The 27,381-nt window shown below is 38.9% G+C and overlaps 1 protein-coding gene and 1 non-coding gene across 2 annotated transcripts in view; both read right to left on the reverse strand.

Annotated features, from left to right (window-relative positions):
• USH2A (usherin) overlaps positions 1 to 15,863 on the reverse strand; it is an 844,952-nt gene extending 829,089 nt beyond the window's left edge. The window contains exons 1-3 of the mRNA XM_077157816.1: positions 15,811 to 15,863; positions 14,323 to 15,015; positions 10,933 to 11,098 (exon numbers count right to left, since the gene is read on the reverse strand). Coding sequence (XP_077013931.1) covers positions 10,933 to 11,098; positions 14,323 to 14,816 — 660 coding nt within the window. The 5' untranslated portion in view covers positions 14,817 to 15,015; positions 15,811 to 15,863. The remainder of the gene's footprint in view (positions 1 to 10,932; positions 11,099 to 14,322; positions 15,016 to 15,810) is intronic.
• On the reverse strand, positions 3,227 to 3,333 carry LOC143681867 (U6 spliceosomal RNA). Its single transcript, XR_013174919.1, has one exon. It is a non-coding gene; the product is annotated as a U6 spliceosomal RNA (small nuclear RNA).
• Positions 15,864 to 27,381: the final 11,518 nt, after the last annotated feature.

Here is a 27,381-nt window from a genome sequence, read left to right on the forward strand (position 1 = left end):
ATTTGTGACAGTTCTCATTCTTTGGTGGTTATTGAATTCTAATTTCATTCCATTGTGATCAGAGAAAGTACTTCAAATAATTTCAATCTTTTAAAATTTATAAAGACCTGTTTTGTGCCTCAGGATATTACCTATTCTGGGGAACAATCTATGAGCACTAGAGAAGAATGTACATCTTGGTGTTTTGGGATGTAACAACCTATATATGTCTGTTAGGTCTAATTTATTTATCAAATTGTTTAAGTTCTCCAATTCCTTGTTGATCTTCTATCTGGTTTTTCTATCTATAGAGAAGAGTGTTGTATTGAAGTTTCCTACTGTTATTGCTGAAACATCTATTGCTCCATTCAGTCTTGCCAACGTTTTCCCCATGTACTTTGGAGCTCCTTGGTTGGGAGCATAAACATTTATGATTGCTATATCTTGTGCTGGTTTGAAATAGTGTACGTACCCTAGAAAAGCCATGCTTTAATCCTAATCCCATTTTGTAAAGGCAGCTGCTTCTTCTAATTCCTATTCAGTATTGTATGTTTGAAACTATAATTAGATCATCTCCCTGGAGATGTGGTTTAATCAAGAGTGGTTGTTAAACTGGATTAGGTAAAAGCATGTCTCCACCCATTTGGGTGGGTCTTGATTAGTTTCTGAAGTCCTATAAAGAGAAAACATCTTGAAGAATGGGAGATTCGGAGAGAGCAGAGAATGCTGCAGCACCATGAAGCAGAGAGTCCACATGCCAGTGACCTTTGGAGATGAAGAAGGAAAATGCCTCCCGGAGAGCTTCATGAAACCAGAAGCCAGGAGAGAAAGCTAGCAGATAATGCTGTGTTCACTATGTGCCCTTCCAGCTGAGAGAGAAGCCCTGACTATATTAGCCATGTGCCTTCTCACTTGAGAGAAAAACCCTGAACTTCATCAGCCCTCTTGAACCAAGGTATCTTTCCCTGGATGCCTTTCATTGGACATTTCTATAGACTTGTTTTAATTGGGACATTTTCTCAGTCTTAGAACTGTAAACTAGCAACTTATTAAATTCCCCTTTTTAAAAGCCATTCTGTTTCTGGTATATTGCAGTCTGTAAGCTAGCAAATCAGAATATATCTTTTTGGCAAATTGTTCCTTTTCTTAATACGTAGTGTCCTTCTTTGTTTCTTGCAATGTCTTTACATTTAAAGTCTTTTTTTTTATTATTTAGTATAGCTACTCTTGTTTTCTCTTAGTCACAGTTTGCATGGAACATCTTTTTCCATCCTTTCAATTTCAATCTATTTGCATCCTTGGGTCTAAAATGAGTCTACAGCTGAATCATATTTCTTGATCCATTCTGCTCATCTGTATCTTTTAATTGGTAAGTTAATTCATTAACATTCAAAGTTATTATTGTAAAGGCATTTTTTGAACCCACCATCTTATCCTTCAGATTTTGTCAGACCTATACATGCCTTTCCCTCTTTCTCTTATCCTTTACATTACCCTTACTGGTACTCTTCAAGTCTGTGCCCTCCTCCAGACGTCCCTCTCCTGTCATTTCTGTTTGTTTGGGTTTTTTCTTCAGCTGACAGAACTCCGTTTAGCATTTCTGTAGGACCAGTCTCTTGTTGATAAATTCTTTCAGCATTTGTCTGTGAAAATGTTAATCTCTCCCTCACTTCTCAAGGACAATTTCACTGCGTACAGCATTCTTGGCTGGAAGTCTTTCACTTTCAGGACCTTAACTATATCACACTACTGCCTTCTCACCTCCATAGTGTTTGTTGAGTCGTCAGAACTTATTCTTACGTGGTTTCCCTTAAATGTAGATCATTTTTCTCTTGCTGCTTTCAGGATTTTCTGCTTCTCGTCAACATTTAACAGACTGATTAGTATATGTCTTGGAGTAGGCCCATGTGGATTTATCCTATTTGGGGTTCATTTAGTTTCTTTGAATTGCATATTTATGTTTTTTATAAGGCTTGGGAAGTTTCAAAAAAAAATATCTTCAAGAAATCTTCCTTGCCTTTTACTCTTCTTCTTCTGAGACACCAATGATTCTTATATTTGTGCACTTCATTTTGTTCATCATTTCCCTGTTATCCATTAAAATTTTTCATCTTTTCTGTCATTTGTTCTTTAGTATGTTTGAAATCAATTGTTCTGTCCTCTAGTTTGCTTATTCTTTCTTATGCCTCTTCAAATCTGCTGTTGTGTGTCTCTAGTATGTTTTTTATTTGGTCTACAGCATCTTTAATCTTTGTGATATCTGTATTTTTCTATTTAATCTTTCCAATTCTTTTTTATGCTCTTCCACTGTCTTGTTGATCTCCTTTGTGTCATTCAGCCAACCCACTGATTGTATTTATTAGAGTTAATCTTTGGTTAGTTGTTCCAAAGTCTGTTTCCTCTGGTGTTTTAATTTGGTCATTAGTCTGGTCTATATATCTCTGCATTTTGAAATGCGTAGTGGTCCTCTCTTAGCTTCAAGACATGTAATTATCTTGATAAGGTTACTTTGGAAGTTGATTTACTTCAGTAGTCTAAAGTTTTGTATTTGCAGGATGGGTATGGGGAGGGATGCAGGGTGTGGGACAGAGTGCAGCTGTGCAGTGAGGGGTTGTGGTGCAGGGACAGGTGTGATTTAGGGGCACTACACTGATGCCCGGGAGTGTGGGGTGCAGGGTGCAGGGTTGTAAGAGGGCAGTGTGGGGGCTGCGGGGGTAGGGTATAGCTTGGGAAGGCCCTGGAGTACAGGGGCGGGACATGGTGTGGGGGACACAGAGGTAAGGCACAGCAGGAGGTGGATGGGGGGAGGCAGTGCAGATGTGCAGGGGCTGGTGCACAGACAGGTTGTGGGCTGGCTCACAGAACGTGGGGGTCATGGGTATCAGGGTGTGGGTTTTAGGGTACAGAGATCAGGGCACAGGGTAGGTGGGGCACAGGTGCAGGCTTCACAGAAGGGGATCCATGGGTATAGGGATGCGGATGCATGTCTGCACAAGGATGAGGTGCAGGTTGCAGGGGTTGCAGGGCTTGCTGTATGGGCTTTTCATATTTGCCCTTTATGACATTAAGAAAGTTTCCTTTGATTCCTACCCTTAGAAGTGTTGTTTTGTTGTTTTTTCAGGAAAGGATGCTGAATTTTGTCCATTGCTTTTTCAGCATCAGTCAATATGATCATGTGATTTTTCCCTTTCAATTTGTTAATGTGTTATTACGTTGATGGATTTTCTTGTGTTGAACCACCTTTGCAAAAGCTATGGAATGCTTCATGAATTTGCATGTCATCCATGTGCAGAAGCCATGCTAATCTTCTCTGTATCATTCCATTTTGAGTATATGTACAGCTGAAGCAAGCACTTGATTGTTCTTTGACAGGGGAAGAAGAGAAGGCAGAAAGGAATTCTATGCGAGAGAAATAGGTAAGCAATGTAAGCAATGCATGAGAGATGAAAATAGAATGTGTCAGTAAGAGTAGGGAGTCTGAATTTCTTAGAAAGAAATGTATCATATGTTAGATGAAAACAGTTGAAAAAAGTAGCTTAGAGGATTACACAGGGCGGCAATGTTGTTTTTTTTATTTCAAAAGATGTCTCCTGTTTTTCACTGGCTCATAATCCAGTCAATTTGGAAACTGTCATCAACCATTAGTACATAATCAAATATCCCCCAAAAGTTTTGTGTACCTAATGAGGGTAAAAAGATCATATTCTCCCACATGTCACATTACAGTGCTGGCTTTTCACAAGTCTGAATTTTATCAGGAATTTCATAGGAAAAATTTAAGTTCAGTAAGAGCTTTCTTTTGGAAACACCGCCAATCAAGATCTAAGGCAAACTCTGAATAAATTAACATTTACACGTAGAAATTGATATTTGAACAAGAATTTAGCGATTATTTATCTCTGCCAGAATCTGGCAGACTATCAACTTATCCCTATAAAAGTTACCACTTAAACAAAAGGTAAATAAACACAAACATAATGTACATTTATTATAAATATACCACTATAATAGAAAACTACTATCAGAGAAGCGTATTTGCCAATGTCCACTTATTTATTTCAACAATCTCTCATCTGAAAATACCACTACGGTTATTTTGTCAAATTTGAGTAAGTTAAAATTTGATGCCATTGCTTTTAAAAATCTATATTATCTAATGGAATTGTCATTTATAGTATATTATTTTCACCTAAAAGTCAAATATAATAAGACTCAGATTATTTCTGCTTTTTTTGTGGGTAGGCATTTTTGTGCCCAAAGGGCTGATAGCTTTCAGTTATACATGAGCAATTCCCACTCATGTCAGAAAGCACAGAGTACGTATAACCTAGGGCAGGGTTTGGCCTATGGGATGTATCACTTGGTAATGGAATGGAGAATATGACTTTATTTAAATATGGACTTAAATAGTTTTATTTTCCCATACTGCTTCCCTCGGTATTTATCTCTCTAAAAGGCAACACTCAAAAGAATTCCAAGCAGCTGTATTGTTCTGGATGCATAATAAAGGCATATGTTCAAGACACAAGTTTAGATAACTATTAAACCAAAGAAGGAATAGGTCAAATCTAAAAGAAACAAAATGAATATTTAAAAATTATTTACGTATATGTGACAAGCTCTTACTTTCCATATAGCGTTTTCATTTTCCTTTCTGAAAAATCACATGAAATAACCCCTGAAAAAAAAGGTACTGTATAATCTAGAAGGAAAAAAAAAGGATCATTTTCAGTTTTGCTTAATGTTCAATGGTTCCCAACCTGGGGAGAAAATACATACATATGTACACACACACACATATATACATCTTGGGGCCCACCCCAAACTAATGAAGTCACAAGGGGATCTGGGCATAAACATAGTTTTTCAAGTTGTCCAGTGACTCTAAAGACTTCTATACTTGAGAATTACTGCCCGAGCTAAAGTCTGATTCGTCATGTGATGGGTACCAAAACTCTGATTTGCTTCCATTGTTTCTGTTTGGACAAATGAAACCACTATGCATGCAGGTAAGCAAGCCAGAAAGCTGGAATTCATCAACACCTTTGGCCACATTCCTTCCATTTTAATTCCTAAACAGCTCTCAGAGTTGACCACTTCTCTCCGTATCTGTTATTGCCAACAATGTACAAATTACACTCACTCGGACTGCAGGAGTGACTTTCACAGCTCTTTGCATCCATTTTTGTCCTCAGACACCCTGATCTCCTTCGCTGCAGAAAAAGGAGTCTTTGTAAAAACATAATCTGTTCATGTCGCAGATTTTCCCTCCTTCCCTACCTCACCTGTGCCGTACTTAAAACATTTCTAAATATTTCTAAAGTCTCATTGAAAGATTCTTTAGCAGTGCCAAGAAAGTTCTTCAAAACACAGCTCTCTTCCCCCTGCTCTGGCCTCTTTTCATACCACGCTCTGCTGTGCTTGCTATACTCCAGCCACACTGGCATTCTGTTTTCTCATAGGCAAACTATTCCCTTTAGCAAAAGAGCATTTGCACATAATGTTTACTTTACATGCACAGAATGTTCTTCCCTACTCTGACTGGTTGACTCCTATACATTTTTAGAATGCATAATTTCTTCAAGGAAGTCTCCTCGACCTCATTGATTTGATCAACTTGTTCTTAGTATGATTCCGGAGCATTTATGACAGTTACAATTTTACTTTTGCTGGTGAGATTATTTGATTGTGTTTTCCTCCTGATAGACCATAGCGCCATCAGAGAAGGGACTTACAAAGCACTTTATCAGACACTGTCTTTACATGCTTGTATTTACAGTGCAAGCTAACAAATTTAGGCTTAACAATTAAGGCCTTGCCTTCTCACTAAATACCATACTTTAAATCCAGATGCAAAAATGTAAAAGCAATAATTAATTTTCATGTAGATGGTTTTACCTCTCTCCATATTCAAATAGGAAGAATCCCCTTCTTGTCAATACTTTATCATCACAAGGCTGATGATGATAGAAGCATGTATGGAATAGTTCTGGTGATCAGGATGGCTTAAGGGAAAAGTTCTTCCTTTAAGTTACTGTAGTCTTTGCCCAACTGCCATAAACCATAGAGATATCGAGCAGAACTTCATTTTAAAATTCCATTCTGTTGTGCATTTAAACCACTTGCATCAATGAGTGATATGGTTTTTTATACTGATTTTAACGATTTTTTTAAATCATGTACATAGGTGGAGTATTATAAATATTTTGCCCTGCCTTTTCAGTTCTTGATGCTTTTTTTAATTTGGGGAACTTTGAACACCAAATACTCCCTACCTCTTCATGTCGAATAGGTTCATGGTATTTTATTATTTTCAGTTTTAAGTCAAAGAGACTTGAGACTGTGTACATTTAGGTAGGTCATTTAACCTCTTGAAGCCTCATTTTTCTCATCTGTATATTGGGGATGATATGAGCCAATGTCATGGAGCTATTATGAGCACTTAAAAAAGTAAGCATGTGCACTTTTTAATACAGTATACATAATCTGTGCTTAATAATGGCAGCTATTATAATCATTTTTTTAGCTGATAATTCTAAAAAGCTTCATTTAAAATGCACTGATATCCCTTAGTTTTGAATAACTAAAACTATTCAAGCTAACTTGGATGACACTCAGATGGGAGCATATAGAAAGATTTGCACAAATAATGTTTAACACACCCACTCCACACACATACCTGTGTGTGTGTTTGTGTGTGTGTATAGTTACAGTTACATAATGAAGATGATTAAAGGAATAATACAGACCGAGAATTTCTTGAGCAAAGTCTGAAAGTGGAGTTCCTGGGAGAATTCTAGGACATAGAGCTTACTGAAATGAACGAGGAAGCTTTCCTAATGCGGCATGATGTTTTATGTTCCCTCAATCAATAGGGACATAGAAATGCCTTTATAAAGTGTGCACATGAGTATACTCTGGAGATTAATTGAAAGACTGGGTTTATCTATTCTAACAAATGTTGGCTAAATTGCATTTTCTTTTTCTCCTGAACAGTCAATAGTTCTCCTTTTTCAGATTGAATGCATAAATCAAAAGAACATATTTCATGAACGAAGTATGACTATGAAACTACTATTATTCATCTATTGATCCCTAAAATTGTATTTAATCATGCATTTTTCCATTTGTGGTATGAGATTTGAACAACTGCTCTTTTTCACACCATGTGTAGCTGGAACCCTCTGTGGCTCTTGCATTGTCCTCAAATCAAGAAGCTTTCAAAATAGCCTAGATGACATCATGGAATGAATAAGCCCCAGGGCTAAATCAGTTTTTGGTAGCATCAGCTTCAAATTTTACTAATTGTTTTAGTGCATTTCAGCATGATTACTAGAAGGGTAACTGTACTGATGATTCTTTGATAATATTTGTCCTGTAAAATATGTGGAACTTCTCAAGGGAAAATTATTTTAATAGGGAATTCTGAGATTTTTTTACTTTAAATGGCATGCAACTAAATGCTAATATATTTCCTGGTTGTTTTCTCTACCATTCCATAACAAAAGGCCAACGTAAAATCCTTTTACAGACTTTTTTTCAAAGAATGCCAAAAAAAAAGATCTCTTATAAAAACTAAGCATGTGCTGACTCAATATTAAAAGTTAAGCCTAAAAATCCGCTATGGTTATCAGCGCTCCCTATTTGATAATAAAAAATCTGAATTGATTTTTTCCAGTTTTAGTACAAAAAAAAAGACATAAAGAATTTCAGCGTGATATAATTTGAAATAGCCAATATATTAAACCTCAAACTGAAACTGAAATTGGCAATTGTGTCAGATTCAAGTCCTCAAACGAATACTAATTTAAAAACTAGTCATTTTCCAACAAATTGAAGCTTCAAAATGCTAGTTCTAAAATTAAAACTTTTAGATCCATTACTATAACTATGTTGAGTGTTTCTTGTTTAGGAAATTAGACCTCTAATATTCAGTATACCTGGCTATACCTGCCATCTTTTTGCACAGGGATTAAATTATTTCAAGTCCATTTCTTTTTCTCTGAACTCGAAATACTAGACTTTTTATTTTGCTGATAATGAAACTGATATAGAGGTGACATGTCTGAGGTTAGGTGTAAGGTTATATGTATATTAATTAAATCTATGTCGCCAGGACTATGTAAATTAAATTCTGATTCCTAAGACAATTCCATGAGTAGAGATGCATACATATTTTTATACACATAAACACATGCACGCACACACACGCACACACACATACACAATGTAAACTCATTGATTTGTGGCCATATTGTAGGTTAGGTGAGAATACGCATACACATTAAATAAATTTGACTAAGCCAGATGAATGATTATGCATTCTATCCTAGGCCTAGCATGATGTAAGTCCCTAATTCCAAAATCAGAGTTTGGAGGCATTATGGAAAAATATAACAGTAAGTTATGTTTTATATTAAAATACGCTCTTTGCAGCTATACAATGGAAGAGTAATAAGCTGCTTTTGTCCAATCCTTAGACATAAACGTCTACCGAAGATGGTTTTTGCGTAAATATCAGATAGCATGGTGAAACAGTAAAAAGCACAAGCCTGACGGTCAGCTAATGGGGTTGACTCGGCTACTTTCTATCTAGATAACCCTACACAAACGATCAGCTTCCCATACTGTGCCTCCCTCCTCATGCTACTTAAAATTTTTATGTAAAGGGGCTTCATTTGCTTATCTCATCTAATCCCTTCATTACATAAATGGGGAAACTGAGTTGTGAACTTCTCAAGACCACAGAGTTACATTACCTGAATCAGATTTCCCAACTCCTAATCTCTTGTCATTCCTACTACATCTTATGATTTTAAAGCATTAACCCAGTCCTTGTAAAACAATTTTAATACGAATTATTGTGAATTCAATAATTTTCTAAATGTGTTCAGACTGTTATACAATTAAAAGGTACCCTAGAAAGACCCCCATTTTAGAGTAAATAGCTGCTCTTGAATTTTCATTTTGAATAGACCCAGATACTTATATTTAGAGTATGTATATTATTATGTATCACTAAATCATACAACAAATGCCAGTTGAATAAATTACTGCTCTGAATGGCTTTTCCAATGTTTTATGACTCAATCCTGTAGTTTTAATATGAAGTGTCGAATAGTCGAAAACTTACACAAAAAATAAATAGAAGTGCACAAACTGGAAAGGACAAGTTTTCTCTTGATAGTCAAACAGTTATGATGTACAGCAGTCTCATTAAGTCATAAGTACTTTGACCTTTCCATAAAGAAAGGTAGATTTCAAGATTTATAAAGAAATTTTGTCTAAACTAAGAAATGACTCATCTATGACACAGATTGAAATGATAATGTTGATTTCAATAGGCACTCTAAGAGCATTTTCCTCCCAGGAGAGTAATTCAGTCATGTTTACCTCTTCGCATTTAGATTTTAGAGTTTCTTTGTAAGCTTTCAGTGTACTACTGCCTACCAAAACACAGCACAGTTTCACAGATAAGACAAAATAAAGATAAGTTGAAAGAATGTTTTTAACTGTTGGCACAAACATATCTACTTGACATTTTTTGCTGATTCCCTTTCCTTAACAATTCCTACCTATTACCACATTTTTAACATTATAACCCACTTCTGTTGCACTGATTACCGAATGGAATGGACAACTACAAGATATAGAACAAATGGGTCCTGTAGCTGGTAAGTACTGAACTTATAGAGAGGTTGGCACTAGCAGATTCAAACCATCCTGTGCTACAGAGGGGGCCTGATGTCAAACAGTACCCACACCTTGGTACATCCTCTGACCCTTGCTGACACGAGAACCCTGCTACCTGCCTACACTTGCTAACCTCATGTCCTAACGAAAAGCTCTGCATAGCTACAACATTACATACAGATTGAATCTTACTCTGTCAGTGCCTTCCTGTGAAAATCAATCATGCTTACCTCTCTGCATTTATATTTGAAATTTTCCTGAGGCTTTTAATGCACTGCTTGCCAAAACATGGCAGAATTTCACAGTTATAATCAGGCAGAACAGAGATAAGTGCAAAGTGTATTTAAATCATGAACAATGATACCTATGCTGTCAGTGACTTTAAAGCCAAATAATTTTCAAGAGCTTCTGAGAAGCCCACTCTCTACCCATTTCAGGAGCAAAACTATGTGAGAAATCAGAGATAAAAACCATAAGTGAAGGAGGACACAAGTATCCTCTAGTGGAAATGAGGTTTGTGTGGACCCTAGTTTGGATTCTCAAGTGAGAGCCTACCTAAGAAACTGGGATACGCAGTACATCTGGTAGGAAAGAAAGGGGTCGCTTACAGCTGCATATGGCCTTTCCAGTGCCCCCAAAAAACAAAAGGAGAAACTGTGCCTCTATTCTGGGGACTGTAAATACCAGACATTTCACAGCTATCTCAGCCTTTAGCAGTTTCTAAGACTAAAACAAACTGTGGTTGACAACCAAAGTAATAATATAACACCTTTTGAGTGTCTGAAGTATAAAGTTCATTAGTTCTAAGGTCAGCCTTTTAATGCAAAAGCCAAATTTTATTCACATCATTAGATGCTATCTAAGAAAAGACAGCTGCAAAAAACAGGCAGGGGTTTTAAAATTGCCATGACTAGTTAAATTAGTACTAAATACCAAAAGAGCCCTTATGCATTTCTTTGATCAAAATAAAATACACCAACCAAATAAATCAAAAATTTCCTGAGGATATTATTAAGCATTGTATTTAAGCATCTATGGAAGTTTTTACAGCAATTTTTGAGTGGGGCAGGGGGTATATTGGTACATCAAGAGAAGCACCGTTAGATCACTTAAATAATTTTTTTCTTTAGTTGTCATTTACATGCACATGAAATCCAAGGGATATCACTTCACGTTTGTGAGTAGAAGCCATTTAAAGAAGGGAATGGAAGATAGATCCTTGTGTTTAACCAAATGTTAAATATTTTTTATTTTACTCACCTGCACACTAAGATGAATCCATTTCTTCACAAGAATTCTCCCCAGTGTCATTACTTTTATTGGAGTCTGCAAACCATTTACTGTGCGGTAATAAAACATGGTCTCTTTCTCAGATATTGTAAGTTTGAACACAATCTGCCCATCCACTGCCTTTTCTATAACACACCTTAGGAAGCAACCAGAAAAAAGAGAAAAGGTCAGCATCCAACCAAAAGACATGGTAAGGCATTGTGCAGTTACAGTGGTGTTAAAATGACCCCAAATTCCACTCAAAATGGTGCACTGTGAATAAGTGCTCAATGTCATTACAAACCCAGCTTTAGTCCAATGAAGAAGCCCTTTTATTTAAAAATAGAATTCTTATTTACAATATATTCCCCAGAGCCTCAACACCCTTCATTAGAGATTTATGATAGAAAGCGACTGAATCATTCTGCAAAACTAACACTCAGCCTATTGGCTCATTAGTTCCTTTGCTATCTCTTTCAAAGGAAGCAGCACAACATGTTACATCCCACTTGGGTATCAAGTCACCAGCGCACATCTTTCTTTTTCTTTTTCTTTTCAAATAAAGAGAATTTAGTGTCCATAGAAGGCTCCAAACTGCTAGCCCTGCAGTCAGAATTGCTCTATTTAATCCCTATGATGAAATGGAGAATGGAGAGCTACAAACTCTATTTGCCCCATCCCCACAGGCCAGAAGCCAAAATCAACGTAGACAAGGTGACTGGTCAGCTCTCTGTGATGACACAGTCCAACTGAGGCTCTGAGATAACACCAATAACCTCAGAAGAGAGGTCATCCATCTTCTCAGAACACAGTGAAAGAATATTTTGACAAAATAGAAGAAAGTTCAGAGACGTTCTAAATCTAGAGGCAGGCCAGCTACCTAATTATTTTATAAATTACTTCTGACAATATCATAGTGGCACACATTCCAGAAACATTTACACAAGCATATGGCACTTTATTTTTTCTGTTTCTCTTAAAATACATTCTATGTAATTTTTATATGAATTATATTCCTTTAGAGAGAAATATCAGTAACACTAACTGTTAGCACTTACCAAATATGCTATCAAATATGTTTACCAATCTGACTCTCACATACAAGAACTCAAGAAGTGGTGCATCCCAGGGACGAGAATTTCACTAGGCACCGGAGCAGTCTGGAGACTTCTCTTCACCTGGTTACCCCCTACTCAAGTCTGGCATCAACTTCTCCCCATGACAGTGTCCTTTCTGGAGCCCTTCTCCTTGTCTAAGGTTGGTGAAGGGGTCCTCAAATGTGCTCACTTAACACACTGAGCTTGACACAGTGATAATACCCATCCACCCATCTCCCCATTAAAGTATGAGTTTTCTGATGCCCGGCACGTAGTAAACACTCAAAAAATGATGCATGAGTGTTCAAATTGAGGAGGGAATATCCAAGAGGCAAAAGTAAAATATGGCCAACCAAGAATTATTTCTTGAGATGTTTTAAAATTTTCCTTAAAAGGGTACATTCTTCAAAAACTTATTTGAATTTATTCTTTCCCTGAACTGGAAGGTAAAAACAAGAGGATACTTAATAGTCCCTATTTTACTATCACTATTTTAGTATATTTTGTAAATATATCCAGTGATAAAGTTTGAAAGTAACATAGTTTCAACTTAGTGGATAGTTTAGATGATATAATGGTTTTATATAAAGTAGAAATAAACTTTTATATAAATTTTGTGTATTTCTTTAACCCTTCAATAAGTGGATATTGTTCAGTCACCAGAAGGAAACTGTCTCTATTCCCTGCCTCCAGGTCTTAAACAATCAAAGATGAGTTCCCCTTTATTTACTTTTCTTGAGTTTAACTCTTCACAAGTAAGAATTTGAGCATCACCCAAGAATGCATTTACCAAATGCAGACTTATTTCCCCAAGCTTACTGAAGAAGCAATTCTTAATATGCTATTGATTATCTTCCTTGCTATTTTGTTTGCTTGTAAACATTCTAGCTTTGGTAGATAATAAATGTGAAAAGGCAGGTAGCAAAATATTTAGGAACTGGATTTGTTCTGCTCCTGGATAAACAATAATTGGATAATCCATGCTTTGTTGGTTTTACTTATCTAGTACAAACACCCCAAAATTCCCCCAATTCCCACAGGCATTTTAGTTTTGAGAATGGAAATGACCTTGATTACAAGGAACTCTCAAAAACATAAACCATGTGCTACCACGTCTGTAAATCCTCCTCTGTCTTATATATACCAAATCCAAGTTACATCAACTGAGTAGATGTACAGGCATTTCACACAGGGTTTTCTTTTAGGGGAGATATAGAAATAGGGATAAGGGATTGCGATTATTTTCACTCAAAGTTTGAAACAAAAATGAAACTATGCCAACTGTCACTTGGCAAACTGGAACTAAACACCAAAGACATGAAAGTCATATTTGCTTTTCTGGCTTATTTTTCAAGTTTTTAGATATTCTTCTCTCACACAGAAGAAAATATCACAGGAGAAAGGCTAAAAGCCCCATAGGAGGACAAAAGATAAGGAAAAAAGATAAAAGAAAAATGCTTCCAAACTGTCCTGCCTATTAAAATGTCTCAGATTGTCTTTAAACATTTAGGGGAAATGCCTTATTATTACAGCAGCCTGAGAGAAGACTTACAGACTAAAGGACAGGTGATTAAATAAGTTAACATGCTGGTAAGGAAGTCCCATTTATAATTCATTAAATGTGTTTTTCCTGATTCAAGAGAGAATCTCTCATCCTCACCTACCTGTTTCCCAACTGATCTTAAGATGAAAACACACAAGAGAAAGGGACAAAGCTGGATCTTTTCAGAGATCTAGTAGTATTCACTTATTTAACTCATGTTATTGACTCTCTTCCCCATGGCAAACAAACATCTTTTCTTTGTGAAGTAAGACCTCACCTTCAGAGAGCTATCCACGTAATATTATACACAGTGGAGGTGGGATACTTACATAAATCTAGACCAAGACTTTGAAAATGTCACTTATCTGTATTACAGCCCCCTGCACTTTAAACCTCATACCAAGAGTGGTTCAGTCTCTGAAGGCTTAAGACCAACTAGCTAAACTGCGAGGAAATAAAATGAGTTGGGTGTGAACATGTCCTCCTGAAACGAAACCATTCCATTCCATGCTTTTTAGTGGCTGGTTTCAGCCATAGAAAGAAGAAAAAAAAATTAAAAATTTAGTGAAAAACCATTTGGATTGCAAACTCAAATAGGCAAGACTAATGTAGAAGTAGGCTTTGGCTCGCATGCATCCTGAAGCGGTAGGCTGCATTTCTAGTTCGGAATGCAAGTTGCAATAATCTCCCGTTACCACTTTTCCAGGACCCTAGAAAACTTACACCCACCGAACTACTTACATTACACCTCCTTGCTCAGGTTTCAGCCACACAGCTAAAGTAAATGATGCTGCCAGCCTTGAAGGAGGGGGGGAAGAGAAGCAATTCTTATGATTTCCAAAAATAAAACTTGTAGAATCCTTAGGCGAGTCGGGACGCAGATTATTCTTATCTGCTGTGATGCAGCTCCCGAGGCCTGCTGAGAAAAGGTCCATGTACGTAGGGGCTGAGGACCTGTATGGGCAATCCTGAATGCAGACCCTCTGGGTACAAAACCGAATATTGTCAGCAGCAGCGGTAGAGCTGTGACAAAAAGTGCTTCGGTTTGGTAGTCCGCACGTCGCTTGGGTTGGCAGGATGGAAACTTTCTTGAAAGCTCCAACATTCTCAAGTCTTGGGAAAAGGCCCTGTGCGTTGGCCAATGAGATGGAAGCCAAATAGGCAAAGATCAACGTTTCAATGACCTGAAACAAGAATCCAAAGCCCGATGAAAAAGGCAGGCAATTCATGTTCATAAAAAAGTGTTCTCCTCCTGATAGAACATTCCTAAATAAATAAAAAGGCCCATGTTTCTCTCCAGCAACACTTTAAAGCACAGTGCTTTAAGTGACTTGGAGAGACTCCATTTTCAGGAAACTGCAGGCATGTTCTCACACTGTGGAAATACCAACCATGATCTTAGCAGTGATGAAGATATGGTAGCAGATGGTGTGTCTGTGAATCAAAAACACAAAGTGTCAAGGAAAAGCAGCTATATCTTTAAAACTTCAGTTCATCCTAAGCATGAGAGCTTAGAGCCCCTGACAAGAAACCTTACTGAGCTTTTCAAAATATATTTTGTTGTACATTGCTTAGAGAGTAAAATACTCAGTCTTTTGGTAAACATCTTGATTTTATTATCAAGCTCTTTAAAAACTCACAGGACAACCTGTTGTATATTTCACCACGCAGTAACTCCAGGTTGTGTTACCCCTCCCCAGGGGATTTAGCACTATCTACTCTATTTAACGAGGTAAAGAATTGTATAGATTTTCTTTACACCTGTGCTGCGGGTTGTAACACAGAGCTAAGGTGCAGATGCTTGAAATAAAGCTGGCAAAGCACTTTAGACCTTTCCCCCTCATCCCAGCATGTGCTGCAACTTTAAGCTCTAATCAACTTTAAGCTGATTAGAAACCCAACACCATCTGTCTGTCCTATGCCTTAATATTTAGCAAATGTTTGTCTTAGTGTTTCCTCATGTGACTGTATTTGTAGGTTAAATATGGACCCCTAATACTGTGTAAGTAATTGTACTGATAAATAAGCTGAGTTACCATTTTTTATTGCATTCCGACTAGTCCCCTCAGTGTGACAAATGGCTCTTCTATAGGATCCCGGCCCCTCGTTGCCTGGCAACGCTGTGCTAACCTGGGGTTACTCTTTGCAAATAGGCCTGGGCAGCAGGAAGGCTGGAAGTAGGTCTTGGGTGCCCAAGTAAAGTATTCTGCCCAGCAAACACTTGGTTACCTGAAACTCAGAGCCGCTCTTCTGGATGGCCGGCCTGGAACTGAGCTCCTCAGGCTTCCAGCTGATGCCTCAAGCAGGGGGAGGGACCTGGGCAGGGCCATGCATGCATAATTTTAAAGTAGCAGTACACCTTATCCCTCCATTTGCCCCTTCCCTCTCCCACTCTCATGCACCTCAATCCATTTAACTGTCTAATCAAAATAACCTGCCACTACTAGGCACAAATGCAATGAGTAATTTCAGGTCCTCTTTTTCTTTTTCTGAGGTACAAAATGGGACCCTAAACCCTTAATATCTTGAATCCCTACAAGTTCCATTGAGGACTGACCATTCAGTTGTTACTACATTCTTCATCCCAGGATTGACATCCTTTATTTAGATTATGAGGATCAGCTGAATTATCTCTAGATACTGGGTTTGGAAGGTCAGAGATTTTCATTAAACTCCAGAAGCAATGATATCACTGACTTTTTAGCTGCTTAGTTATGTGTGTGTGTTTGCAGTCAATACTTTAAGGACTGTACGTTACATCCGAAACTCTCTTTTCTGCTATTTGGGATAGCTTATGCTAGATGAGCAATATTCCAAATCAACTAATACAACTAGGCTTCTATTTTTCACCTTAAAAATAAAAAACTTGTGTAGGTGTTGTTTTCTACAAGTTATATTTACAGAAATGTTTGGAAATGGGAAAAATGTTTTATGGTGTTTCTTATTAGTAAGGTAGGGCGAAACAAACCAAAATTGACTTCCCTCAGATTTCCTTTCATTTCTTTTCCATAAGAGAGCCTGAAACCACCCTTTCAAATGGTTAGCTTTATCAGTTGTGACTAGGTACTAACAGAGAAAACCTTTCCAACCCTTTGTCAAAATGTCCTAGTCTCTACTTTTGAGTATTACAGTCTCCAAAGGGCATTTCTTTAAAACTAAAAACAGATGTTATTTTAAAACCAACTAATATGTAAAGACGCCCAAGATTTGGGGAAAATATGTAGATATGTAGGACACAGTGAACTAGACAAATGGATTACTCAGACCAGCTAAAGAATGTTCAATTGACCTCTGTGTCTCCATATTCACACAGGTTATTCAGTAGTTGGCTTGTCTTTATGCCTTGTGAAACCAAGTACAGTCTTAATTTTTTAATCGTGGTGCTTCAGTATGTCTTTTTCTCTCAACATTCTGAGGACAAGAATGCTTCTAGCACATAACTCCTGCTTTAGTGTAGAAGTCATGACTCAAAATAGACCATCTAAGATTAGTGACTCGGTTCCATGTTTAGAAACTATTCCCATAAGTTACAAAGGCAGACAATGGATTGACATATCCCTCAACTTTTGCAGTTCAATACTATCAACTCCAAGGACACATTTAGTAAATAAACTGGGCAATAACAAAATAAATAAACAGGTCAATCACCTCTAGAAGTACCTGAAAATAAGTACAGGAAAAAGAAAAAGAGAAAGTAAAAGTGTTCAAAGGAAAGTTTAGTTAAACATATGTAGCAGTGTGCTATTGTGTTTAAAGAAAAATGTCAGTTAACTTTTTTCTATATAACAAACCACTCCAAAACATAGTAGCTTTAAAACAACAATCATTTTAGTATTTCTTGATTTCTGTGGATTTGCTGGTCTGGAGCAGCTTAGCTGGGGCTAGATGGTCTGATTTGGACTCACTCTCGCATTTAGCAGTTGGCTTAGTAACAGCTAGACTGACAGACATGGAAATCTATCCTGGGAATCATTCTGATGGTAGTAGAAAAATTCCAAGCAACAAATGATGGGAGTCCCTAATATGCAAATATTTTTCAAGGCTCTGTTTGCAACACATTTGCTAATGCTCCATTGGGGAAAACAAGTCATGTGACCAAGTCCAGATACAAAGAGTTTGAAATAGATTCCATTTCTCAAAGACAGAATGGCAAAGTCATCTTACAAAGAGGTACGTGTACAGAAATAGAAGGAATTCATGGCTATTTTGCAATGTACCATCAAGAGTTAATAGCCCTTTTTCTAGTAGTAAAGACATCATATTGCGTGAATGAGAATTTCCTTGGTTTGAAGAAGTTAAGAAAATGCCCTTTTAGTATGCAAATGTAAAGCAATTTCCCACCAATTATACTGGAGAATCTTACTACAATAAGATAAGCCTAGTTTTTCAAGCACCTCAAGTTTAGCCCCTGTTGATGGACAAAATCAAGGGGTATACACCTTGCTTTTGATGAACTCTTGCTATACCCAGCAACACAGATAAGCTTCACAGAATGATGGTGTGCAAAAAAAGTCAGACACATCAAGAACATATTATATGATTCCATTTATTTGATGTTCAAACACTGGGAAAGCTAATATATGGTGATAGAAGTCAAAATAGTGGTTTGATATCAGCCATTTTAAGACAGAGCATCAAATCCAATCAGTTGAGGACTTTTAAGGAAGAAGAAAGACATTTTCACTGGTTCTACAGTCAATGAGCCTCTCCTGTGGAGTTTGTCCAGACCCTTCATCAGAGCTACAGCTTCACAGCTTCCCTATGGATTCTGGCCTCTTTCATTCCCGCAGTTGCATGAGACACCTTTATAAATCTCATATTTACAGATCTCTCCTGTTGGTTCTGTTTCTCCAAAGAACCCTGATTAATGCAATGAATAATTCATATATAGAACACACTAAGAACTACAAATAAAAAGAAAAAGACAATTATTTCAATTTTTTAAAAGGACAGATGGCATAAACAATCACTTCCCAGAAGAGGAAACAAGGTGCCCCCAAATCCTCAATTTTATTGGTAAGGTAAATTAAAACCACAAAGAGGTGTGGGAGGATAGTGGAGCAGGAAGATCCAGGATTCAGTCTTCCCACCACAAACGATCTGAAACAACTATTTCAAAACTCTGGAGTCCAGCAGAACACTGCATAGCATCCAGGGATGAGTTAGAAGAAGAGTCTGAGCGGAGAGAACAACAGTTCGTTGTTCTCTCCGCTCAGCAGTTACCAGAGCCCTCTCTGGAGGCAGGACTGTGTTGGACTGAGCCCTTGGCTAGCTCACTGGAGACAAAAAGGGGCCTAAAAATACTCTTCCTCAAGATCAAGGATGGCATAGACTGTGCGATCACAGCTTCTGATTGGCTACTTCAGATTGCTGGGGGCCGGCTCTGAGGGCAGCCATGGTTCCAACCAGCCCCGGACTAAAGCAGCTAAGTAGGTATGAGGATGCAGTGCTTCTTCAGGGCTGCATTTGCTGGGCAGGTCAAAAAAGCAGAGCAGTAAGAAGCCTTGGAAGAAGTCAATTCCTTACTGACCCCCTCCCCAGGGCAGTTGAACACCACTCCATTCCCCTTTCTTGGATCCAGTGCATTGCTCCAGCTGGGAAACACTGACCTGAGAAATGATTCCTCTCTCCTCACCTTCCACCCCTTATTTGCCCTCCAGGCAAGAGCAGCTTAAGATAACAAATGGAGGGTACTAATGAAGCAGATTGCCTGGAGCAAAGGCTTGCTTGCTTTAAATACCCTGAAAAGGGACATCTGTGTCCTGGGAAATAGAGGTGGCATATAGAATCCTGTAACAGGGACTCCAAAACAACCAACAAGACCAGGTCCAGAAACCAGCCCTGAAAAGATGGAGAGGTTTTTGTACTTTGCATTTGCCTTGGGCAGACCTTCCTGATAGGAGAGCTGACACTTAAGAAAAATCTCTGTAACCTACTGGTTACAAAATCCAGAAATTGACATCTCAGGGGATAAATCCCAGAGTGAAGCATTGTAAATATTAAAATATACAGTGTGTGTTCTAGTTTGTAAGCTGCCAGAATGCGATATACCAGAAACAGAATGGCTTTCATAAGGGGGAATTTATTAAAGTGCAAGTTTACAGTTCTAAGGCCATGAAAATGTCCCAATTAAAGCAAGTCTATAAAAATGTCCAAATTAAGGTACCAACAACAGATTCCTTCACTCAAGAAAGGCTGATGAAGTTCAGGGTTTCTCTCTCAACTGGAAAGGCACATGGCAAACATAGCTACGTCTACTAGTTTTCTCTCCAGGCTTCGTGTCTCATGAAGCTCCCCTCCAGGGGTGTTTTCCTTCTTCATCTCCAAAGGTCTCTGGCTGCATGGGCTCTGTGGTTCTCATGGCTCTCTTGTGGCTCTGAAGTTTTCTCCTAAATGTTTCCTTTTTTTTTTTTTTCCATGGGCAGGCACCGGGAATTGAAGCTGGGTCCCCAGCATGGCAGGGGAGAACTCTCCCTGCTGAGCCACCATGGCCCACGCCCAAAATATTTCCTCTTTTAAAGGAGTCCAGTAAACTAATCAGGACAGACCCAGAATGGGTGAAGTCACATCTACCTCTAATCAAGGGTTAATACCCACAATTGGGCATGTTACATCTTCATGGAGATAATCTAATCAAGTTTCCAACCTGTAGTACTGAATAAAGATGAAAAGAAATAGCTGCCTCCACAAGATGGATCACGATTAAAACATGGCTTTTCTAGGATACACAATCCTTTCAACTGGTACAGTGTACAACAAAAAAGTACAAGACAAGCAAAGAAATAGGAAATGATGGCCCATCCAAAATAAGACGATTAAAGCACACAAAACACCAACGAAGATCAGAATATGGACATACCGAACAGACTTTGAGGAAAAATAAGGTCTTAAAATGATCTTAAAAATGCTCAAAGAGATAAAGGAAAATGCAATGAAAGAACGAAGGTTCTCCAAAAAGCAATGAATGGGCAGTCTGAGAAACATGGTAAAGACATAGAAATTGTTAAAAAAAAAAAAAAAAAAAAAACAGAACTATTGGAGTTGAAGAACACTATAATGAAATGAAAAATCCCAGGAGGGTTTTAACAGCAGATTGAAGCTGGCAGAAGAAAGAATCAGTGAGCTCAAAGACAAGACAATTGAAATGTGACAGGCTGATAAGCAGAAAGGAAAAAAGATTATAAAAATCAAAATTAGCCTAAAGAACCTGTGTAACACAATCAAGCATATTACCATATGCATTACAACAGTCCTGGAAGAAGAAAGAAGGAAAGGGGAAGAAAGAATATTCAAAGAAATAATGAGAATGAACTTCTCAAATTTAGTAAAAGATGTGAATATCCACACCTAAGAAGCCCAAAGGACACCAAACAGGCTAAACATGAGGAAGAATATACCCCATCATACATTGATCACACTGTCAAATGCAAAGGACAAGGAGAGAGTTTTGAAAGCTACAAGAGAAAAACAACGTGTTATGTCCAAGCAAGTCCCATTAGACTGAGTGCTGATTTCTCACCAGGAACAATGAAGGAAAGAAGGCAGTGGGTTAAAATACTAAAAGTGATGTAAGAAACAACTGACAACCAAGAATTTCATAACCAGCAAGACTTTCTTGCAAAAATGAATGAGAGACTAAGACATTCCCAGATAAACAAAAGCTGAGAGGATTCAGCACCACTAGACCTGCCTGATGAGTAATGCTAAAGGGAGTTCAGTTCTTCACACTGAAAGCAAAGGACATCAGCAGGGGTTCAAAGGGGCATAGAAAAATAAAGACTTCCAGTAAAGGTGATTATATATGCTAGTATTATTGTATTGTATTATTTATATGTGATTCTACTTCTTACTTCCTAAAGGTACTAAAAAGCAAATGCATAAAAGATAATTTAAAACTCTACAGTTTGGGACATACAATGAACAAATATATAATTGGTAACAAGTGTAGAAAACGGTGAGGGGACAGAGGGCTACAGGAAAATATATGTGTATGCTATTGAAATCAAGATGGATTGAACCAAATATGACCAAATATATTTAGGATGTTAAATTTCAACCCATAGTAACCACAAGGCAAAGATTATGAAAAATATATCCAGATAGAAATGAGAAGGCACTTAATATGGTAAGCACAAAGAAAAACCAAATAAATATAAAATTAGGCATAAATGGGAGAACTGAAGGGCAAAATGGTATAGACTTAAAAAAAAGACTAAACAGCAAGATGGCAGAATAAAGACTTGCATTATTAGAAGTGAATTTAAATGTTAAATAGACTGCTTCAGTCAAGAGGCACAGAGAGGCAGAATGGATAAAAAAGCATGACACAGTTATATGCTGTCTACAAGAGACTCACCTTAAATTCAAAGACACGGTAGGTTGAAAGTGAAAAGATGAAAAAATATATATACTACTTAAGTAGTAACCAAAAGATAGTAGGGACAGCTATACTAATATCAGATAAAATATACTTTAAGTAAAAGCACTTATGAGGAACAAAGACAGTCATTATATACTTATAAAGAGGTTGTTTCAACAAGAAAACATAACAATTATCAATACACAGTCACCTAATGGCAAAACCCCCAAATATGGGAAGCATATTCTGACAGATTTGAAGGAAGAAATTGATAGTTCTACATGGAACTGATAGTAGGAGACTTTAATACACAACTTTCAATAAAGCATAGAGCATTTAGAGAGAAGCTCAATAAGAAAAATAAAAGATTTGAACAATGTTCTAAACCAAGCAGACCTAACAGACATATATAGAACATTTCATTCAACAGCAGCAGAATACAAATTCTTCTTGAGTTTACATAGATAATTCTCCAGTATTGACCATATATTAGGTCACAAAACAAGTTTCAATAAATTAAAAAATAATGAAATCAGATTTCCAGGAAAATGGCCAACTACAGTAGCTTGAGATTAGCCCTGCTCCATGGAAAAGTTAGAGAAGGAACAGGAGGGCAACTAGGTAGCAATTCAAGAGTGCTGCTGTCCTGGGAGAGCCTTCTGCACCGCATAGGGCAGCCCTGGTTGCAGAGGCTGAGGAACTGAGAGGCAGAAAGCTGGAGCCTGGCATGGAGGTACGGAGCCCACAGGAGTGCACAGATGGGACCACGGGACTAGGAAGTAAACCAGGCCTTGTTCATTAGGTGCACTATCCTCACCAGTGCAGCCCCATGACCTGCAGCTCACCCCACACCCCACACACCTGAACCCTGTCACCAGATCCCATTCCCTGTGCTCCAGGTGCCCCCACCCCACCAGCTGCCAGTGCACACCGCACACCCCCACCTCCAAGTGCAGCCCAACTCAACTGTCCTACACCCCTCGTGAGCACTACCTCCCTGTCCCTGTTCCCTGCAGGCTGTTGTCAGTGCAAAACCATTGCAGGCACTAACCTTCATACCTAGGCTGCCCCTGACCCGACCCATAGTGTCGCACAACCTCACCCCACACTCCCTGAGCTCAGCACAACCATTTATGGCACTCACAGGCCCACACATGCACAGAGGCCCCCAATCACATCATTCGACTCTGGGAACTGCAGTTTACAGCAGTCCTAGAACCATGCATGGATACAGCCCTCAGCCTCATTTCCCATGAGAAAGTGCCGACCTGCACAGCCAGGTCACATCTGTCCCCAAACCACAAAGGAGTAATGCTGAGCTGCTGCCACAGCTCTGTGCATGCGCACAAATGGCCCCATGCCTTAGACCAGTGTATACCAAGGTTATGCCTTCCAGAATGCTGCACCCGCACAGCTACATCCTCTCTGGCCACTGGGTGCCCACATTCACAAGCATCAGTGTACCATCCCCAACTTGTGCCCATAGCTGCCCTGAAACAAATCACCATACTGAGTCCTCCACCCTGTGCCCTGCTCCCTGCTGTACAACCATCCAACAAACACAAGGCCTTTGTCATGGTCAGCTTCATGTGCCAACTTGGCCAAGTGGTGGTACCTGTTTGCCTGGTTGGGCAAGTGCTGGCTTATCTGTTGCAATGAGGACATTTCATAGAATTAAATCCTGATCATGTCAGCTGCATCCACAGCTGATTCCATTTGTAATCAGCCAAGGGGAGTTTCTTCTGCAATGAGTGATGCTCAATCTAATCACTGGAAGCCTTTTATGGAGGATTCAGAAAAGACAGTCTCTCTTCCTGCTTCAGCCAGCAAGCCTATCCTATGGAGTTCATCCAGACCCTCCATCGGAATCGTTGGCTTTGCAGCCTGCCCTGCAGATTTTGGACTCTGCCTTTCCGCGGTCACATGAGACACTTTTATAAATTTTATATTTGCAAGTGTTCCCTACTGATTCTGTTTCTCTAGAGAACCCTAAGTAATACATCTTGGTACCAGGAGTGGTTCTTAAGAAACAGAATCTTAAAAATGTTTCTTTATGAATGGTTTTCTACTCTGATTGGACTCAAAGGCACTAAGAACTCTAATTCCTATAATCAGAATGACACATCCAATCCATGGAGTGAGTTGGCAAAAGAGATATCAAATATCACATTCGATTCTCCTAATGCTTTGCTTGTACGAAGCCTGACTCTGGGGGATAATGTTTTTGACACCTTTATGGAGTTTTGTGGAAATAAGTGGTATAAAGATGTTGGCTGGTTGTTGTTAGATACACTGGCTACATTAAGGAGTGAAAGGGATGGGCTTAAGGCTTCAAACAAGAAACTGACAGATGTAGATGTTTCTATGAGTATCCTGAAGGAAAATCTTATTTCCTGTAGCCATAGACTTGAGATCTCTGATTATAAGACTGAGAATCTTATTGTTAGACTAGCAACTTTGCAATGTAAACTGAAATGTCAATGTTGCGTAGTGTCTGCTGTTAAAGTGAGGGCATTGATTAGAAAGGAGAGGGACCATGAAAAATGGGATGGTGACATATGGATTGATAATGATGTCAGGGGTGAGGTTGAAACTCTAGGTCATGCTGAGTCTTCTCTAGATAACCCTGTTATAGTCTGCCCTGAGGACATAGCCACCCCACTTCCAGCCTGCCTTGAGGAGTTGGCAACCCAACCTCCTCCTGAAGGGATTAGCCCTAGAGTGATTAATCCTGTTTCACCAGATGAAATTGCAAATGAAGGCCTTGAATCAAATGGCTTGGAAGATATTTCTAATTCTTTTCATGACTCACCCCCACCATCCCTCAAATCTTCCAGACCTATAACTAGACTGAAGTCCTAACAGGTCCCTAAAGGTGAGGTACAAAGTATCACACATGAGGAGGTATGTTATACTCCAAAAGAACTGGGTAAGTTTTCCAATTTATATGGAAAGAAACCAGGGGAATATGTGTGGCAATGGATTTTAAAGGTGTAGGGTAATGGTGGGAGGGATATAAGGCTGGATCAGGCTGAATTTATTGATATGGGCCCACTAAGCAGAGATCTGGCATTCAATTTTATAGCTCAAGGGGTTAGAAAAAGTATTAACAGTTTGTTTGGATGGTTGGTTGAAACATGGATCAAAAGGTGGCTGACGTTACCTGAGGTTGAAATGCCAGAACTACCCTGGTATAATGTAGATGAGGGGATCCAGAGGCTTACAGAGATTGAGATGTTAGAATGGATTTATCATGCAAAGCCTGTTCTTATACCCCAGGAATGTCTGGAGGATACACCTTTTACCAGAACAGTGAGGAATAAATTTATGAGACTAGCACCATCATCCCTGAAGAGCTCTGTAGTTGCACTTCTCTGTAGGTCAGATATTACTGTAGGAACTGCTGTCACTGAGCTGGAATCCTTAAACACAATGGGGATGATGGGATCCCAAGTTGGCAGAAGCCAGGTGGCAGCACTTAATCGCCAAAGACAGGTGTTCTAGTTTACAGTTCTAAGTCCGAGAAAATGTCCCAATTAAAACAAGTCTATAGAAATGTCCAATCAAAGGCATCCAGGGAAAGATACCTTGGTTCAAGAAGGTCGATGAAGTTCAGGGTCTCTCTCTCAAGTGAGACGGCACATGGCGAACACAGTCAGGGCTTCTCTCTCGGCTGGAAGGGCACATGGCAAATACGGTGTCATCTGCAAGCTTTGTCTCCTGGCTTCCTGTTTCATGAAGCTCCCTGGGAGGCATTTTCTTTCTTCATCTCCAAAGGTTGCTGGCTGGTGGACTCTCTGCTTCGTGGTGCTGCAGCATTCTCTGCTCTCTCTGAGTCTCTCATTCTCCAAAATGTTTCCTCTTTTATAGGACTTCAGAAACTAATCAAGACCCACTCACATGGGTGGAGACATGTCATCCCCTAATCCAGTTTAACAACCATTCTTAACTAAATCTCATCAATCAGGGAGATGATCTCATTACAGTTTCAAACATACAGTATTGAATAGAGATTATTCTACCTTTATGAAATGGGATTTATATTAAAACGTGGCTTTTCTTAGGGGGCATGCTTCCTTTCAAACCAGCACAACAGGGTAGATATGGCTATACACAGCAAACTCAAAGCAGGAGTCAAAATTATATGACTCTCAGAGATTTGTGGCATTGGCTAGTAAATCATGGGGTACATAGAAATACAATAGAAGGGCACTACTAAATTCTTGTTTGAGCAGTATAAACAAAAAGAGTTCTAGGTCAAGTGAGCAAAAGTCTAACCTGAATTACAAAAACACAGAGTCACGGCCCCTTAATCAATTTCCAGACTTGAGATGGTTTACAGACCCAGAGCCCCCTGAATGAAGGGGAAGCCAGGTCCCTTTGGGGGAGAACCTTGTCTAAACACTGCCACAAATTTGTACTATTAATCTTCATCCAAGCCTTCTCCAAGGAGACTGACAGCCTTTTAACAGGGTAACTGTGCATTGGGGAAAAGGATATGATCAGATATCATTTCGGGGATTTTTAGACACTGGTTCAGAAATGACATTAATTCCAGGGGACCCAAAACGTCAATCTGGTCCAAGAGTCAGAGTGGGGGCTTATGGAGGCCAGGTGTTCAATGGAGTTTTAGTTCAGGTCCATCTCACAGTGGGTCCAGTGTGTCCCCGGACCTATTCTGTAGTTATTTCCCCAGTTCCAGAATGTATAATTGGTATAGACATATTGAGCAACTGGCAGAATCCCCACATTGGCTCTCTAACTCATGTAATGAGGGCTATTATGGTGGGAAAGGACAAGTGGAAGCCACTAGAACTGCCCCTACCTAGCAAAATAGTAAATCAGAAGCAATACCAGATTCCTGGAGGGATTGCAGAGATTAATGCCACTCTTAAGGACTTGAAGGATTCAGGGGTGGTGATTCCCTGAATCATCCCCATTCAACTCTCCTATTTGGCCTGTGCAGAAAACTGATAGGTTTGGAGAATGACAGTGGATTATCACAAGCTCAACCAGGTGGTAACTGCAATTGCAGCTGCTGTTCCAGATGTGGTATCATTGCTTGAGCAAATCAATACATCCCCTGGTACCTGGTATGCAGCTATTGATCTGCCAAATGTTTTTTTCTCAATAGCTATTAGTAAGGACCACAAGAAACAGTTTTCTTTCAGCTGACAAGGTCATCAATATACTTTCACTGTCCTACCTCAGGAGTATATCAACTCTCCGGCCCTATGTCATAATCTTGTCTGCAGGGAACTTGATCATTTCTCCCTCACACACATCACACTGGTCCATTATATTGATGATATCATGTTGATTGGACCTAGTGGACAAGAAGAAGCAACTACTGTAGATTTACTGGTAAGGCATTTGTGTGTCAGAGAACAGGAGATAAATCCAGCAAAAATACAGGGGCCTTCCACCTCAGTGACATTTCT

Source organism: Tamandua tetradactyla, chromosome 4 (genome assembly GCF_023851605.1).
Source record: "Tamandua tetradactyla isolate mTamTet1 chromosome 4, mTamTet1.pri, whole genome shotgun sequence".
NCBI lineage: Eukaryota > Metazoa > Chordata > Mammalia > Pilosa > Myrmecophagidae > Tamandua > Tamandua tetradactyla.